The sequence below is a fragment of the Notamacropus eugenii genome, chromosome 1 (assembly GCF_028372415.1).
Source record: "Notamacropus eugenii isolate mMacEug1 chromosome 1, mMacEug1.pri_v2, whole genome shotgun sequence".
In the NCBI taxonomy this organism is placed as follows: Eukaryota; Metazoa; Chordata; class Mammalia; order Diprotodontia; family Macropodidae; genus Notamacropus; species Notamacropus eugenii.
Window position 1 is genome coordinate 612371234 of NC_092872.1, and position 17044 is coordinate 612388277.

At 44.1% G+C, this 17044-nt stretch overlaps 1 protein-coding gene across 1 annotated transcript; it reads right to left on the bottom strand.

Moving 5' to 3' along the window:
* Positions 1 to 6331: 6331 nt before the first annotated feature.
* On the bottom strand, positions 6332 to 16742 carry POLR3D (RNA polymerase III subunit D). Its single transcript, XM_072634899.1, has 8 exons — positions 16445 to 16742; positions 10003 to 10046; positions 9389 to 9540; positions 9089 to 9213; positions 8709 to 8877; positions 7727 to 7989; positions 7253 to 7405; positions 6332 to 7099 (listed from the first exon to the last, which is right to left on the bottom strand). Exons 1-8 carry the CDS (start codon positions 16607 to 16609, stop codon positions 6977 to 6979), a joined length of 1194 nt encoding a protein of 397 aa, XP_072491000.1. The 5' UTR covers positions 16610 to 16742; the 3' UTR covers positions 6332 to 6976.
* Between the last annotated feature and the right edge of the window lie 302 nt (positions 16743 to 17044).

Here is a 17044-nt window from a genome sequence, read left to right on the forward strand (position 1 = left end):
CTGTTTCTTCTTCACAACATGACTAATGTGGAAACACATTTAACATGATTGCACATGTATAACCTATGTCTAAATTGCTTGCTGTCTTGGGGAGCGGGAGGGAGAAAATTTTGGAACTCAAAATCTTATAAAAAATGAATGTTGAACACTATCTTTACATGAAATTAGAAAAAAAAATACCATTTACAAAAAAAAGGAAAGGTTCTTAATCTTTTTTATGTGTCATGGTCCCCTTTGGCAGTCTGGTGAAGCCAATGGACCCCTTCTCTGAATAATGTTTAAATGAATACAGCATAAAATAAAAATATATAGGATTATAAATTAAACCAGTTATATCAAACTAGTTTCAAAATATTTTTAAAAAAACAAGTTCATAGACCCCAGGTAGTAGAGTTTGTAAATAACAGGTGTTCAGTTTCTGTGGATTATCTTTACCCTTATATTTCACAAGGGAAGTTAAGTGGCACAGTAGGTTAGAGTGCCGGGTTTGGAGTCAAGAAGACCTAAGCTCAAAGCTGGCCTCAAGCAATTATTGTGTGACCCTGGTCAAGTCCCTTAACTTCTTTGCCTCAGTTTCTTTATCTGGAAAACAAGGATAATAATAGCACCTACTTCACAGGGTCATTGTGAGGGTCAAGTAAGTGCAAAGCACTTAGCACAGTGCCTGGCACATAGTAAGCATTATAAAATATTAGCTATCATTATCACTACAGTTGATGATATTGATAAAATAGAAAAACTGACACACAATAAGTGTCTGCCCAAAATCATAGGGCAAATTAGGGTTCAAACTAGAAAACAGGTCCAAAACTCACTAAATCCTAGCTGAATATTCTGACCCTTGGTCCTGCTATCTCTTGGGCAAACGTAACAAAAAGAATCTTGGCAGACCTCAGAATCTATCTAATCCAACCCCATTTCATTTTACAGAGGGCAGCTAAGTGCTGCAGTGACTAAAGCAGAAGTCCTAAAGGTAGGAACACCTGAGTCTTAATCTGCCAATTACTAGCTCTGTGACCACAGTCAAGTCACTTAACTGCTGCCTGCCTCAGTTTCCTCAATTGTAAAATGGGAATCATAATAGCACCCAACTCCCAGGTTACTGTGAGGATCAAATGAAATAATAATTATAAATTATTCTGCAGAATAATAACTACCAAAGTGGCAGATTAGATGCTACAACCCAGTTGAAGTGCCCCCCCCCAATATTCCACTCTAGACAACTTTAAAATAACTCCTCAAAGAAAATTTTTGAGTAGCAGAGGCAACAAAAGGTTGGGGTGACACTTTTTTTCTGGCTTAAGAAAGGTCTGTGTCACCCAGAGCTAAGCTGCAGCACCAGTGGAGGGCTTTAGAGATTGTTGCCACAGCAACAGCTTCAGGAGCTCTCAGTCCAAAGAATGTAAGGGGATCAGACAACTGGCTGGAAAAAGATTACATAGAAAAACCTGGACTTATATGAACTGATGCTGAGTGAAGTGAGCAGAGCCAGGAGAACATTGTACACAGTAACAGCCACAATGTGTGAGGACTGTTCTGGATAGACTTAGCCCTTCCCAAAGGACTCTTGATGCAAAATGCTATCCACATCCAGAGAAAGAACTATGGAGTTGGAACGTAAAACAAAGCAGACTATTTTCTCCTTTGTTATGTTTTGTTTTGTTTTTCTCATGGTTTCTCCCATTTGCTTTAATTCTTCTATGCAACGTGACTAATATGAAAATATGTTTAATGGGAATGTATGTGTGGAACCCATATAAGATTCCATGCTTTCTCTCTCTTGCTGTTGGGCTTTGTTAGTAATATATAGAAATGCAGATGATTTATGTGGGTTTATTTTGTAACCTGAAACTTTGCCAAAGTTGTTTATTATTTCAAGTAATTTGCATGCCATTTCACAGAGGGAGGGGAAGAAAATTTGGAACTCATGGAAGTGATGGGGGAAAAAGCTCTTTATAACCCACAAAAAGAAAGAGATTACAGGTGAACCTTTGTGAGTACTAGGTGTAGCTGGCACTGATTGGCAACTTTATTGCCCATAGCAGTTCTGGGTTGCAGTTCCAGGGTGGAGAGGAGTTCTTGAGGTTGGTCACAAGGGAGCAAGGCCCCTGGTCTCAGTTACAGGGCAGAAAGGAGCACTAGCTCTTGCGGCTTCAGAAGAGTTGGAAACTGAATAGAAAATCTGGCATTCAAACATAAGTCTCAAGAGAAGCATAAAAAAGGAAACGAAGTAACAAAGAAAAAAATCATAAGGAACTCAATAAGGTTAAATTGTTTACATTCCTATAGGAGAATATGATTCATGTAACTCCTAAGAATCTTATCATTATTAGGGTAGTTAAAAGGAGTTTACATAGACAGAGGGTGACCTAGTCAGCTGAGCTAGTCATCCCATTTCTAGCTGACAGTTTGAAATGAACATCCCGTAGGGATCTCAAACTTAACAGATCTAAAAACAACTTTTAGAAAAATCATCCTTCCCCCTTCCCCAACTTCCAAATCACAGTTAAGAGTACCACCCTCCCATTCACCCAGTTCACAACCTTGGTGTCATTCTTGAATCCTCACCCTCTCTTACCCCACAGATCCAATCTGTTGCCAAATCTTGTCATTTCTGCCTTCACAATATCTCATCCCCTTTCTCCCCATTCACAAACCTGCCACAGGCCCATATCACCTCCCTCCTGTGCACTGCAATAGCCTTCTAACTGGCTTCCCCGCCTCTTCACTTCTCATTCCAATATATTCTATACTCAGTTAATCATGTTTCGTCTCTTCTCTGTTCAATGAGCTCTAGTGGCATCCTATTACTTCCAGGACCAAACAAAAAGCATCTTATGTGGCATTTAAAGCTCCTTGACCCTTTTCTGTTTTCAGCCTTTTTCCTCCTTACTCACTTCATGGCATTCTAGGATCCAGCTACACTGACCTATTTGCAGTTCCTCAAACATCTGTCTGGACGTCTTTGCACAGCCTGTTTACTCTGCCTAGAATACTCTACCCCTCTTCTGTGCCTTTTGGGTTCTTTCAAGACTCAGGACAAAGACCACTTTCTGCAAAAGGCTTTCCCTTGTTCCCCTAGCTGCCAAACACCTTCCCCTTTCAGACTGCTTTTCATTGACTTTTATACATTTTGCGTGGTCCTAGTTATTTACGTCTCCCCCATTAGAATAGGTGCTCCTTGAGGGGACAGATTTCCTTTGTATATCCCCAGTGCCTGGCACATAGTAAATGCCTAATAAATGCATATCTACTAAATTTAAGTTTTAAGCCACCAACCAAAACTGCAGTGCTCACCATTCTTAGGAAAGACATGATCTTTCTTCAAAAATTTTAAGAACTGGAACCTACAAGGACTTGATTTCACTCATCCCAAGAATGGACTAGGGTCAATGGATAGAAGTTGTAAATAAATAAATATAGGCTTGAGATAAGGAAAACTTTAAGTACTATCCAGTAGGTTGTCTGAGGCTGGAGCACATCTTCTCACTGAAATTCTACAGAAAGGTGGACACTTACTTGTCAAAAGATCGTTGCTCAAATATGATCTAGACTGAACAGCCTCTGAGGACCTTTTCACTTTAGAGAGATCAAGATCTGTAATTATTATCCCTGTTTTATGGATGAGGAAAGATTCAGGTTCTGACTTGCTCATTCTATAAAGTGGCAGAGCTGAAGCTCAAATTCTGCACTGTGGATGCCAAGATCAATGAATATTCTCTCCATTACACCACGCTGTCACCTACCGTAGCAGTGTCAAACTCAAGTACAAAGGGTACTAATCCCTACGTAAGGATCCCTGTGGGCCACATTAACAGTTTTAAAAGGTAGTTATCCGTGTTTTATGTTTACTTTGCTAACAATTTTTCAATAACATTTAAATCTGGTTCTGGCACACCACCTCTGGCCTACAGCAAAGGGCCCAAGTTTAAGATAGGTGCTTAGTGAAACAATATGTTTACAAAAGATCTTGCCTCACAGATCTCTTCTTGGAGATGTTCCTCATAGAACAGCTAAATGACCTCTTTCCGTAGGATCTCTAGTTTTCTATCTGTATTTGCTTAAGCTCCCTATCATATTATCCATCTAGTACACACTGTGGCTCCACAAAACTTTGTAGGCAAGGACCTAGTTGTAGAGAGGATGTGGAATCTGTTTTTGTGTAGTTTTCAAATACAAATCTTGGCTGTGCTCACTTCATTTTACAAATGCCCTTCCCTTTGTATTTGGGTTATGTTTTCACAAATTATGTATACACACAGCTGCAGTTAAGTCTATACAGACTTTCGTTCCATTCATTGCATGGAAATGAGTGAGTAAAGATAGGTGATCCAGAGACTCTTACTGGAAGACAATCTCACTTCCCTCCTCTTTACTCTTGACATCTCATTTGTGGATCAGGAGGATGGAGAGAAGTGAAAAGGATGCCAGTGCAGGAAGATTGATTTATTGTCACTCAAAACCTAAAGTACTGAAGAGAGGCATGCTGAACAGTTTTATACTGGGTACCCCTTATTCCCACTCAGGAGTTTCAAAGAGTGAGGGCTAGAAATGGTGAATCCTGGAGGATACCTAACACGTCTGAATTTAGCTTCAGAGCCTAAAATGTCCTTATTCTTCATCAAAAAGAAATCACGGAGTTTATCGTAGAAATACATTGGCACAAAAGTCATTAGCAGTTCTCAAAGAGTAGCTAACAACAGCTGCTAGCATTTCTGTACCATTTACAATATTATCTCATTTTATCCTCCTAACAACCCTGGGAGGTAGATATTGTTATTATTCCCATTTTACAGAGAAGGAAAATGAGGTTGACAGAGGTTCAGTAACTTGGCCAAGGTCACTTGGACAACACATGTCTAAAGCTGGATTTGAACTCAGGTCTTCCTGACTCCAGACTCCATCCAATGTGCCACCAGCTACTTTAAAAGAAGAGGAGCATTAACTATGACCCATAGAGTCAAGGGGAAGCCGAGCTCATCTGGCATTTCTGGTCTGCTTTGTCACCCCCTCAACCTGTGGAAATTGTGCCTAGACTGATGAACTTCCAAGAAAGTCTTTCCTCTCCAGTCATCTTATTGGTCTAGATCTTTGATTTCATGACATAGGGAATATCCAGGGATGAATCTTCCTCTATCAACATAGATCAGCAACTGTTCTGCAACTTAATTCCGAGGCCCTGAGAAGTTGTGACTTATTTAAGGTCACACAGCCATTAAGTGTCAGAAGCAGAACCTGAACCCAGGACCCTCTCACCTCCAAGCTTGCTCTCTAGCCATTATCCCAAACTGTTTTTTCTAGGATAAAAACAGGAGCTTTTCCAGGACAAAGTAGAGATGCATGAACTTACTAGTCATGTGAGCAAATGGATACAGCAGTAGCCAAATGTTCTATTGACCTCTGTACTCACTTACTAACCAAGTTTGTGGATGATGGGACCAGGGAAAACCTCATCCATGACTGATAGAGTGGTGGAACAGAATGAAGGAAAAGAATTTGCTACAGGAAATCAGTGTCCTCACCAGGATCACTTAGAAGTGGGGAGAAGGTCATTTTTATGAAATTGTAGCCTACTGTGGCCCCATTTCCATTTGATAAGCAGCTTGGCAGGCTCGCCGCAAAGGGCTTCTTGGGCACAAGTTTCTCTACCAATGGAGCTCTCTTCTCCTAAGAAATCATGAACTCAGCTCTGACATCATTGCTGGGGAGGGGGCTGTTAGTACTGGCCCACAGATGCAACGCCAAGCCCCACTTTGGACCTCAGATATATTGGGGTCAGCTACAACTGTGCCTTTAGAGACCACAAGGCTAGAGAATAAATATTTAGACTAGATTTTTTCCCTTTATCCATGCAAAACTGCAGTACTACACCTTCCCTGAACAAGGCAATGCTTTGGGAGAATATCTGGAAGTCTTACATATTCTACTTTCCAGAAAATGAGACAGGTAGCATGCATAATGACATTGTGTAGCTAATGTGGGAGGACACTCAGTACAGCTGAATCAGGAGGTATACAGATTCTATTAAGAAGGGAAAGGACAGGCAAGCTTCTTCTCAAGGGACTATCTCTTGGAGGGATGAAATGCCTGGTGATCCAAGACAAGTACAGATTTCCCCAACTTGGCTCCCTCTATAAAGCCCATTGCTTTTTTCCTATCCGGGAATACGTCAGACTTTGACTGGAGATGGTGACAATACCTTAGGGCCACCACAATTATCCCTCTCTGAGGGGAACCCGGCTACTCTAGCAGAGGAAAGGTACTATAGTGGTTAGGCTTGGGATAGGCCCCCCCAAATCAGTTACAAGCACATGGAGATGAACAAACACTGTGTTGACAGAAGTTTCTCTATTCACACCTTCCAACAGAGCCTACTTTCTAGCAAAACCTTGGCCTAAGAGTCCAGGGCAAAAAAGGGCATCCTGCACAGTTTGTGTTTCAGGACCTTTAAAAATAGTAGATTTTCCTGTGTTTTCTGCTTGAGAGAGGTAAAGCTAGAGTCTTTTCCTTTGAGATACAGTTGACCAAGAAGGACTAGGGGAAAGAGTTGGAGATCAAGGTACAGGAAACATCTATACTTCCATCCAGGAGATTCAAGTAAGAAGAAAACCAAAAGAAATAGTCTTATTTTCCATGGCTCCAACTGGGTCTCCATTGCCCTTCAGCACATATGGATACAGTTAGTACAAAAAGGGAGAGACATAAATATACAGTATAAATAGAGCAGGCACAAGCCCATAAATACAGCAGCAGGCATGGGTATATTATTTCCATTCTCTCCAAAGGCTATCAAGCCATTCATTAGCACTTGAGAATAAGTCATTGAACCCTTATAGTCTCTGGACAGCCAGCCATGATATTTATTGGAGGCAGGAGCTATGGGTTGGAATGGTCTTCTGGATCCCAAAGGAGTTCAAGAATGAAAATCCTAGGACAAAGAGCAAATGGCACCCCTTTCACCCTCCGTCGGCTGGTTCTACCGCTGTTTGTGATCCAAGAGGGATTCGAAATCAGGGGAACATACAAGCTTGTGTTTCACATGGCCCAGCACTGTCAGATCACCTGTTCTGCTGTCTCCAATGCCCACAGACACCAGCTCCTACAAGTAAAGGAAGAATAATCTCATTGCCCCTCATCTCAATTTTTCCTGAACTCCAACCAACCCAAACTCAGAACCTGGCTCCAAATCCCTCCCAAGGAACTTCACCCCATACACCCTTAAAAATTTATTGGTTATGCCTTTCAAATTTACCTGCAGAAAGGAGCAGGAAGTACCCACTGTTACATCCAGAGTCACTTTGCCCAGAAGCAGTTGCACCTTTCCCGATTTTCGGATAAGCAGTTTTCCCACCTGACCCTCTGTCAGGTCACTCAGGGTACAGAGGTTCTCTGCCAGTTTAGCTTCCTACAGATGAAAAAGAAGAGAAGTCATTATCACTTGTGCCAAGGAAGTGAGCAACCCTCTTCCCTGTGTTGAACTATCCCAATAAACAGCAGTATTAGGCAGGGAATCAAAGGGATTGAACTCTTGGCTCTTCAAAGAGCCCCCCCAAAATGAGTCAAGGAGAAGCAAATGAAGAGTATTCCTGACAAAAGTCAGGCTAGAATGAGAACGATACACACTCGGAGCTCCCTCCATTTGTGACCTTCAGACCTCTCTTCCCTGGGAAAGTGCCAAGCTCATTGCCCCAGCTATCTCCCTCACTTCCACTTTTCATGATCATACCCGGTCTTTCTCTGGCTTCACGAGCACCATCTGCCCATCTTCTCCTTGAACCTCTGTCTTGATGGGTTTGATGTCCTGGGTAGGAGGCTGACCAGGAAGCGTGTCAGGCAGCTGCAGGAACAAAAGCTCTTCCTCCTTGGCAAAGCTCAGTTCCCTGAGTAAGTCTGCCACAGACACATCTGGAGGGAGTCCAGGTGCTGTTCGGCCAGGCCTGGATGGGGCAGCTGCCTTGGCCTCATGCTCATCTCGTGGTTCTTCTTTTACTGCATCAGAGAAAGTGAATGAAGGGATTTCTACCAGGAAGCTTTCCTAGAGGGGTGTGTGTGCGCATGTGTGCGTGTGTATAGAAGTTTGGAAATCTTTGCACTTAAAAGAATTACAAAACTCATTTGAAAATACTTACGTATTTATGAAATTTCAATGTTTTAAGGATCTTACAGCAAGTGACCCAAAATTGTGCAAACTGAGAGATCCATAAATGGATCTAATCAAACAAACATTTAGAAAAGAAATTGAATACAGTTTTGGAAAGCCTCTCTGACACAATTTTCAGACCTAGGAAGCATTCCCTAATTCCATGATATGGTCATAAAAGAATGTATCACAACATATATTGTAACATATGTTGCACCAGCCTTAAGGCATGGGAATATGTGTGCATTCGTCCTCTGTAGGCTTCTGATGTAAAGTGCTCCTTCAAGTCACAATCCAGAGGATGCGTCTTGTTCCTGAGCATTCTCCCATTCTGCAGGCAGGCATGGCAATGGGCCGGAAGAGATGGGAACAGACAGTCAAGCTACTGGTGCTGGACACAGCCTGGTGTAGGGCAGCAGCCAGGCAACCTCCCAGCGTGAAAGGTCCTATTTCTCTGTAGCCAGCTTGGGGAAACCCTTGTCAATGAACAGCCCTTGAAGGGACGATTTGAGCATTCCTGTGCGGGGGAGGCAGTGAGACAAGCTGGAGGGGAAGGAGGATACCTTACCTTTCAGTGCTGGCACGTCCACCTCCATGCTCTCCTCCTTGGCTCTCCCCAGCCAGGGCTTGACATCAGGCTCTTCAGTCTCTTCTTTAAAGAGCCACCCTGAGTGAGCCAGAGGAAGCTGCACAGGCTTGTTTCGTGTATCATTCTTGAGCCCTGGGTCATCTATGAACTGCCAGGAAGAATCAGACTCTTGTCACTTGGCAAGAAGGAAATGTATACATTCAATGGTACCCAACTTGGCCTTTTCCAACCAAGGGGGCAGATGGCAAAAATCCCCAAGACTGGCTGCTGTCCAGCCTTTGGGAAGACACATGAGCTCTTCTTTAGTCATGTCTTCCCAGAGGCCTCCCCAGAACCTCCCCTGGACCCCTGATACCTACATCATCCTTCTCCAACATGCGCAGGATTTGTTTGGTTTCCTCATCTGTTTCCCTCTTCTCCTTTTTAATGTTGATAATATGAGATGGGCCGAAGTCTGACACATCCACTGTCTTATCCCAGTTGCCTGTAGGAAATCATTCAGCTCATTTGGGATAAGGACGAGTCCAAGAGAACACCACTAGGGACCATCAACCTCAGCCCCTTGTTGCTGGTGGCAGGTGGCCTAGCCAGCTACTCCCAGCACCCCTACATCTCACTCCAAGCCATTCCTTCCATTCTGACCCCCAATCTTATTGTACCTTTCTTCTTCATCATTTCTGCAGGACCCTGCTCAAAAATGGAGTGGGACTGAATCACTTCTGGACGGCCCCTTCCTCGACCATGCCCATCTCGTTGTCGATCTCGATCCCTCTCGCGTTTCTCTTTCTTGACTGATATTTCTTCCTTTGGCCTGGGGAAAAGGAAGTGTCACTTTGCCTAAGAGCAGTTGTACCCTATTCTCCCCACCTCAGGGATACAGACCTTTTCTCATCTGGGGAGCATTTCCTTAGTTTTGTGGTTCAGTAGTCATGGGGCCTTATATTTCAATTCTAAGGGTAAAACAAGTCAGAACTCAAAATGGAGTCCAGCTCCTTCTGTTCGTTCTTTGCACAGACCCTTATAGTAGGATTCCCATCACTTCCAACTATAAATAACTCATAACTAGTGAAATACAGAATTTAACACAAGATATTTCAGGAATGGATTTTTGTGACTACAGGGATGCTAGAATGAGAAAGATTTCAAAGGAAAGTCTTTAGTTTTTCTTTGCCTAACTAGAGCATGAGCTTTAGACCACCTTAACAGTCCCAGAGTCCCAAGACCCTAAAACAGTTAGAGGAGGGGAGGCCTCACAAGAGGCCTAACCACTTACTCTTCCTTGATCTTCCGGCTAATGATGTTAGGAGTGAAGGTTTTCTGGAAGTAAAACAATACAAGTCACAAAGCATAGAACACCACACCAACCATCATCAACTTTTTTTTCTCACCTATACAATATTATAAACTAAAGAATCAAGTTTTACAGAACTGGTAACTGGCCTAGGAAGAGAAAGTATCTAATGCCCCATCCATGTCATGTAGTAAAATAGAATGGAACTCCCAACTCTCAGCCTTACTTTGCCTTTATTTGTGGCTTTACCTTCACTCTCCCTGCTCCTCCAAATCTCCAGCTTTACATCTATGAAGCTTTACATCTTTACATCTAAAAAAACAAGTTTATTCTTGATAAAGCACAGATGTGACACTAACAGATTCATGCTGGCAGTGTTCCCCACTGGCATGGGGTCCAGCAATCCCTCCCTTCTCTGGGCTAACTTACTCAACCCAACTTGGATACATGCTGGTAGGTTGGGGGCAGTGCATTCTTTCGGGGAGTGGGCTGGCCAATGATCTAACCACACTGCCATTACTCATGTTCTAAGGGTACTATGGGTAACCTGGTGTGTGGGAGGTTATACTCTTATCATTGTAGCTTCTGAGCCCTTAATAATGTACTTCCCATTTAAATAGGTCAGTCACTAATGATACCTTCAATTCTTAATCTTGAAACAAGAGGCAAAGCAATAGTAATAGAAGTCAAAAGCAGAAATAGTAAAAATGTAACAATCTACAACTAAAACCGAGTCACACTCTTCCACCAATACAGTATCTGTGAGGGAGAACAGGCACACACATAGAGAAAGTTAGCAATGAGGCAAAAGATTAAGGAAACTCATGCACAAAGCAACTCATGACTCTGGACTGCAAGCCTGAATGTCAGTGGTCTCTTTTAAGCAAGGGTCTCTGCCACGCATCATCTGCTCCTTCCTAAGCCTCCCTCTCTAGTGTCCTGATGCAGGAAACTACTTCTCTACTTTCTTTTTAAAAAGTTGCAGCATTACACTCTTGATGAAGCAGTAACTCCCTTAAGCCTGGAATCTGTCGACCTAATCAGGTCTGCTCTGATCTCTGTGGGTTATAAGAGGGCTTCCCCTTCCCAAGATGTAGACAGCTAATAGGACAATGCCAATGTTCCCCAGCCAGGTCTTCAGACCACTAAGAACTGTTTTCTCCAATCAGCTCTCAGCAAAACAACATCTCCTAGGAGCACAGATCACAGCCACACAGATACAATGCCCCTCTCTCCCCCAGGTGGTTCCCTTTCAAGTCACAAAGGATGGCAAAGGACAACACAGGCAGGCAGCTATGGTTTCTTCATCTTCCTTTTCACCTTCTGTCTTTGCCTGGTCAATTCTGATTCCTAAGGCTTCAAAATAGGACCTCCTACAAAGAATAATCTATTTCTCACTCACAAACTCAAAACCTCCAGTTCTATCAGGCACAATACAAACAAAAAATATACAATTTTCCCATTGTTCCTCAATTTAGCTTTTCAGACATTTCCTTTAAAATCCTGAAAAGGACCATCTATAAATGAAATTACAGACAATGCCTTCCAACCATCCCTGCCTTTAGTCAGGACTTGTGACTTTGAGCAGCTTCCAAAAAGGCCCCCTAAGTATATTTATTTGAGAAGCAGTTTACTCTCAGGTTCTCAGAAATGTCTCAAGTTGCTTTCCTCACATGAATATCCTTTTTATGCTTCTTATGGTTAAAAAATAGTCTCTGTAAGGGATGATATCTTATGCTGATTAAGATTCCATTACAAAGGCGGTGCTGACCACATCCACACAAAACAGTGTAACAAACTGAGGTGATTGCGCTGAGCTGCTTCTGCCGTGACTCAGTGGGTGGTTAGTGACTTAAGGAAATGGCTGGGGGAGAGGTGGCAGCTCTAGTCATAGCACTGGTGTTAAAAAAGTAATCTGAAGTCTAATTAGATATTTTTACTCCTATCCCATCTCCAACCTATCATTCACCAGTTACTTATCATCTTCCTAACAAGCTGTTCTGATCTCATCACTCTTCTACTTAAAAGCCTTTGCCTCCCAAATAAAGTCTAAGCATCTTATTTATTTGGTATTCTTGACCCTCCATAGTCTGGTTCTAACCTGTCTTCCCTGACTTAGCTTGAAATGTTACCTGCATGCACTCTAGCCTCCTGACAAATAAGACTAATCTTATAGATAGTGCAAAGTACACTGGACCTGATGTTAGGAGGGAGCTGGGTTTGGAATCGAACTCTGACACTTAGTACTTATGTTACTGTGGGGAAGTTACCACGTCTAGCCTCAATTATAAAGTGGCAAAATAAGTATAATAATATCTGGAGATGGCTGTCACAAAAATCTAATGAGATAAATATGTACAAAATGACTTAATTAGGCTTACCAACCTTAAAGCTCTAGATAAATGTCTTGATTTTTTTGGGGGGGGAGGGAGCTTTTGGGAGGTAATGGGGTTAAGTGACTTGTCCAGGGTCACACAGCTAGTGTCAAGAGTCTTAGGCCAGATCTGAACTCAGATCCTCCTGACTCCAGGGCTGCTGCTCTATGCACTTCACCACCTAGCTGCCCTGATCATCAATTATTATTTGTTGTCCCACTCTCTCCTTGCTTCTTAACTCCTCTCTCCATTATTTCCACATGTTAACATCCTTCCTTTTCTGAAGCCCTAATTTATGAATACCTCCTTAATCCCCCACATGGCATCTCAAATTTCTTATGATACCCTGCCTAGTCCTTTCCTTCGTCTTTACGGCATTTTACCCTTCTAGCCTATTTATATACAAACCCTATTCTTGAGGTTGGAGTCTATATCTTATAATAATGATAATAAGCACTTATATAGCACTTCATGGTTTGCAAAGCACTCTGACACTTCATTTCCCCCGGCTGCACTCATTTCAGACTTCACCGCCACCTTTCTGCCACTGCATTTCAGCTTCCTTTTGTGCGTGGCTTTCCTTCATTAGACCATAAGCTCCTTTAGGGCTTTACATTCGTATCCCCTCCTGGACTCTCCTGGGGGTGGGAAAAGTGTGATTATAGATAGTAACTGTTGCTGCTTCCCTCCCAACCTGATGATTTTCTTTTCTGTGCCTCATTAAAGGGGTCATGCCCTGGTTACCTCTTAAACAGGCCTATTCATTGAATGGATGTTACCTCACCCTAAGTGAGTACCAGCACAGACCTTGACCTAAAGGGGCCCAATGCATCTTGGGAATCTCCTGGGTCAAGTGCAAGTCATGTCATTATTTCTCTGATGACATGGTCTTCTTCGGCAACAAAGGACGAACACACACACAAACACAATTTCTCCTTAAACCTGACCTTCCTCCTAATTTCTTCCTCATTTCTGTAGATGGTACAATCACTGGTCTCCCTTGTGACCAAGGCTCAAACGTAGCGAGTTATCTTTCCTGCTTCCTTCTTTCCTCCCCAGGATCTAATCCGTAGCCAAGTCCTATCAATTTTGGCTCTATGATCCCTCTCAAACCCACCCCCTCTTCTCTACTCACAAAGACATGAGCAGAGTTCGGGTCATTCCTACCTGTCACTTAGGTTACTGTAACAGAAACACAGAAAAGTCAGAGCTGGAGAGGACCTCGGAGACCACATAATTCACGCCCTTTCTTATACATCCCTACTTGCTCTTTAAGGCTGATCTATGAGAAGCCTGCCCCAGCTAAAGGCTGCATCTAGCAAAGGCCTAGTTGAGAGCAAGCACTTAATGCTTGTTGAACTGAATTTTCAGCAAGGCTGGGGTGGCATCATGGCAAAGACACTGCACTTGGAGAAAGGCCCCAGTTCCAACATTTAGTAGCCCTGTGAGCCCCGCAATTGTGACCCCAGCGAGTCACTATAAAATGGAGAAAATACTGTTGGTAAGAAAGTGTTTTTTTGTAAACCTTACAATGCTATAGAAACGTGAGTTGCTTTCTCCTGTGGTGACACTTAGGCTTGTCCTTGGACAAAAGAGACTGCCTTTCACAGGTCTGTACTAGAAGTTCTTCCAGCCTGGCAGAACCTTCCCTGGCTTGTTTTCCCCTCGTGTAATCCCTGTGGAAATGGAAAACAACCCAAGAACCATGGTACTGAGTTTCTAAAGCAAAGAAGCCGGGGTTGGGGGGCAGTGCTGAAGTGACCTCTAGGAGTTAGAAGACTTAGACTGCTATCTTGTCTGGTAAAATGTGGCCTACTCGCTGCAAAAATGGAGAGCATAACACCTGCATTATCCACCTCACAGACAGTGCTGAGGACAGCATTTTGTAAATCACACAGTGCACGCCCGTGGGCCACCGTCATCACTTTCATCACCACAAGGTTGACAACCGGTTGTTGTCACAAAAGGTGGTCTTTTTTTTTTTTTTTAAAAGCCACAGCAACACATGAAGGTGGCCTGCCTGCTGGGTAGAGAAAGAGCTTTGATCTGAGTCAGTGAAATCTCAGGTCCTTTAAGGATAAAAGAACTGCTATTATCATTACGGCTTATTATGTATCCTTGACTATTCCTTCTCCTTCACAGCCCATCAGTTGCTGAGTCTTTGTAATTCTACCACTAAACATCTCTTGTATATATCCCCTTCAGTCAGAGAACCACCAGCCTAGTACAGGCCTTCATAACTTCCTAGGCTACCTCAACAGCCTTCTACTGAGTTTCTTCCTTCTCCCACCTGACAGCCACACAGCTGCCAAATCAGTTTTCCTAAGGTCTGATGATATCACTTCTCCCACTCAAAAATAAGTTGCTGGGGGTGGCTGGGTGGCTCAGTGGCTCAGTGAATACAGCACCAGACTTGCAATCAGGAGGTGTTGGGTTTAAATCCAGCTTCAGACATTTACTAGTTTGTGACCTCGGCAAGTAACAACCCTAGTTGCCTCCACAAAAAAAAAAAAAATGTCAGCAGCAAACTCCTGTTTGGCATTTAAAGCCCTTCACAGTCTGACTCCACCTTATCTTTTCAGACTTATCCCATATTACTTCATCTCACACACTTTCAGTTCCAACCTAGATTACTTACTCTACCCCCATGCCTTTGTATAGGCTTGCACGAAGTGCCTGGAAAGCTCTCCTTCCTCACCTCCACCTCTTGGAATCCCTAGCACCCTAAGACTAAGTTCAAGGGCTAACCTTTCTGGATTTACCACCGCCACAAAGTACTCCCCTTGGGCTCTTCTCTCCTCTAACTCCTTATTTGTGTTGTTCAGTCCTCATTTCTAATTCTGAACCCATCTGAGGTTTTCTTGGCAGATACAGGTTTGCCATTTCCTTCTTTAACTCATTTTACAAATGAGGAAACTGAGGCAAACAAGGTTAAGTGATTTGTCCAAGGTCACAGTGTCTGGGACTGGATTTGAATCCAGGAAGAAGAGTCTGACTCCACTCTGTTTGGTATTGACTTGTCTGTGGATATGTGATGTCTTCCAACACAACATAAGCACCAAAGGAAAAGACTACACTCATTTTCATTAGGTGGCATATAACTTAATAAATGTCTGTGAAATGAATTTCCTCTTCAAGTCTTTTCTGATGCTTTATCTTGGGAAGGAAGCAACTGGGATGCCAGAGGAACACAAAGCATCCAGTACAGACCACTGCTGTCCAAGGACAGGGCACTACTGGCTATGGGCAGACAGCTTCATCACCAGTCTGGCAGTAAAGGGATGGAATTTTTCAACCATACCAACTCCATGTGCTTTCTACTAGGCAGCCCAAGATCAAATGTGACCTCTGAGGATGCTTACTGGTTGTGTGACAACGGGAGAGTCACTTCACCTCTATCTGCCTCAGTTTCTTCATCTGTAAAATGGGCATCATAACAGCACCGGCCTCCCAGTATAGTTGTGTGGATCAATCGAATAAACTATTTGTAAGGGTTAAGGTATTTATTTGTTCAGCACAGAGCCTGACACGTGGTAATTTTATTTTGTCTCATTTAAAGGTTTTCTTTTTAATGAAGCACTATAAGGTTTAAGGGCGGGGACACCCACACTGGAGACATCAGGGGTCCCGGCAGCGAGGGATCCACCTAACTGGACAAGCTTTCCCTACGTGCACTGGGCAGTCCTAAGGCCATAACGAGGGCACAAGCCAACCAAAGCCCTTACAATTTCAGAGGGGAATGAGCTGTGATAAACTATGTAAGCAGATAAATATGATTTGGGTTGGGAAAGAACACTAAAGACTTTGGCAGGAGGGGGCTTCCATCAGCACCAAACCTCGGGGTTGAGCCTGGAAGGGCGCCACAGGCATGAAAAGTACAGAGAGCAAACCGACCGTACAAAGGCTTGGAGGCAGGAGATGAAGTCTACGGAAACCGGCCAGAGGAAATGGACTGCAGAGAGAGGAGGATGGAAGAGCGTGCAGGAGGCCAGGAAAGGAGGGCTGGAGCGAGCCTGGGCGGGCGGCCTTCTGGAACTACCCTTTCTTACCTTCTTGACGCCCCCTAGAGTGAGGTCTCTGGAACGGATGGAAGGGAGGCGGCCCGGGGTTAAGGGGGCCGCGGGCCGCCGCCCGATCAGCCCCCGGGCCCCTGGCAGCGAGGGACGACTCCCCCCGGCGGGGCCCGGCTCCCCGGCCGAGTTGCCCTCAGACATCCTGAGAGGGCCCACAACCTACAGCCACGTGGCTGAGAAACCTCGGCCAGGAAGGCGCAGCGCCCACCTCGAGCCGCTCACGCCAGCCTCGCCCCCGCCGCCATGGCTGCGACTGCGGCTGCGCCTGAGAACCGGGCGGAACTTGGCGTGTAGCTGCTGAGGGCCACCACCTTGAGGAAGGGCGGAAACCAGTCTGGCCCACCGCTTCCGTCTCGTTTCCTTGCAGGTCTAGGAGACTCTGAGACGAGAGGCGGAAGTTGATAGACTAGGATGGGCGTCGCCATTTTAGTAAAGGGCAGAAGCGAAAAATGCCGGTATCCTTTGCTTCTTTCTACGGCCGCCGTAGCTCGCCTCAGTACGCAGTTTGGGTGTAGCCGTCTTCTGAAAGGGCAAAAGGGCGGAAGTGCGGCCGTGCAGGGGGAGGGGCGCTACGAT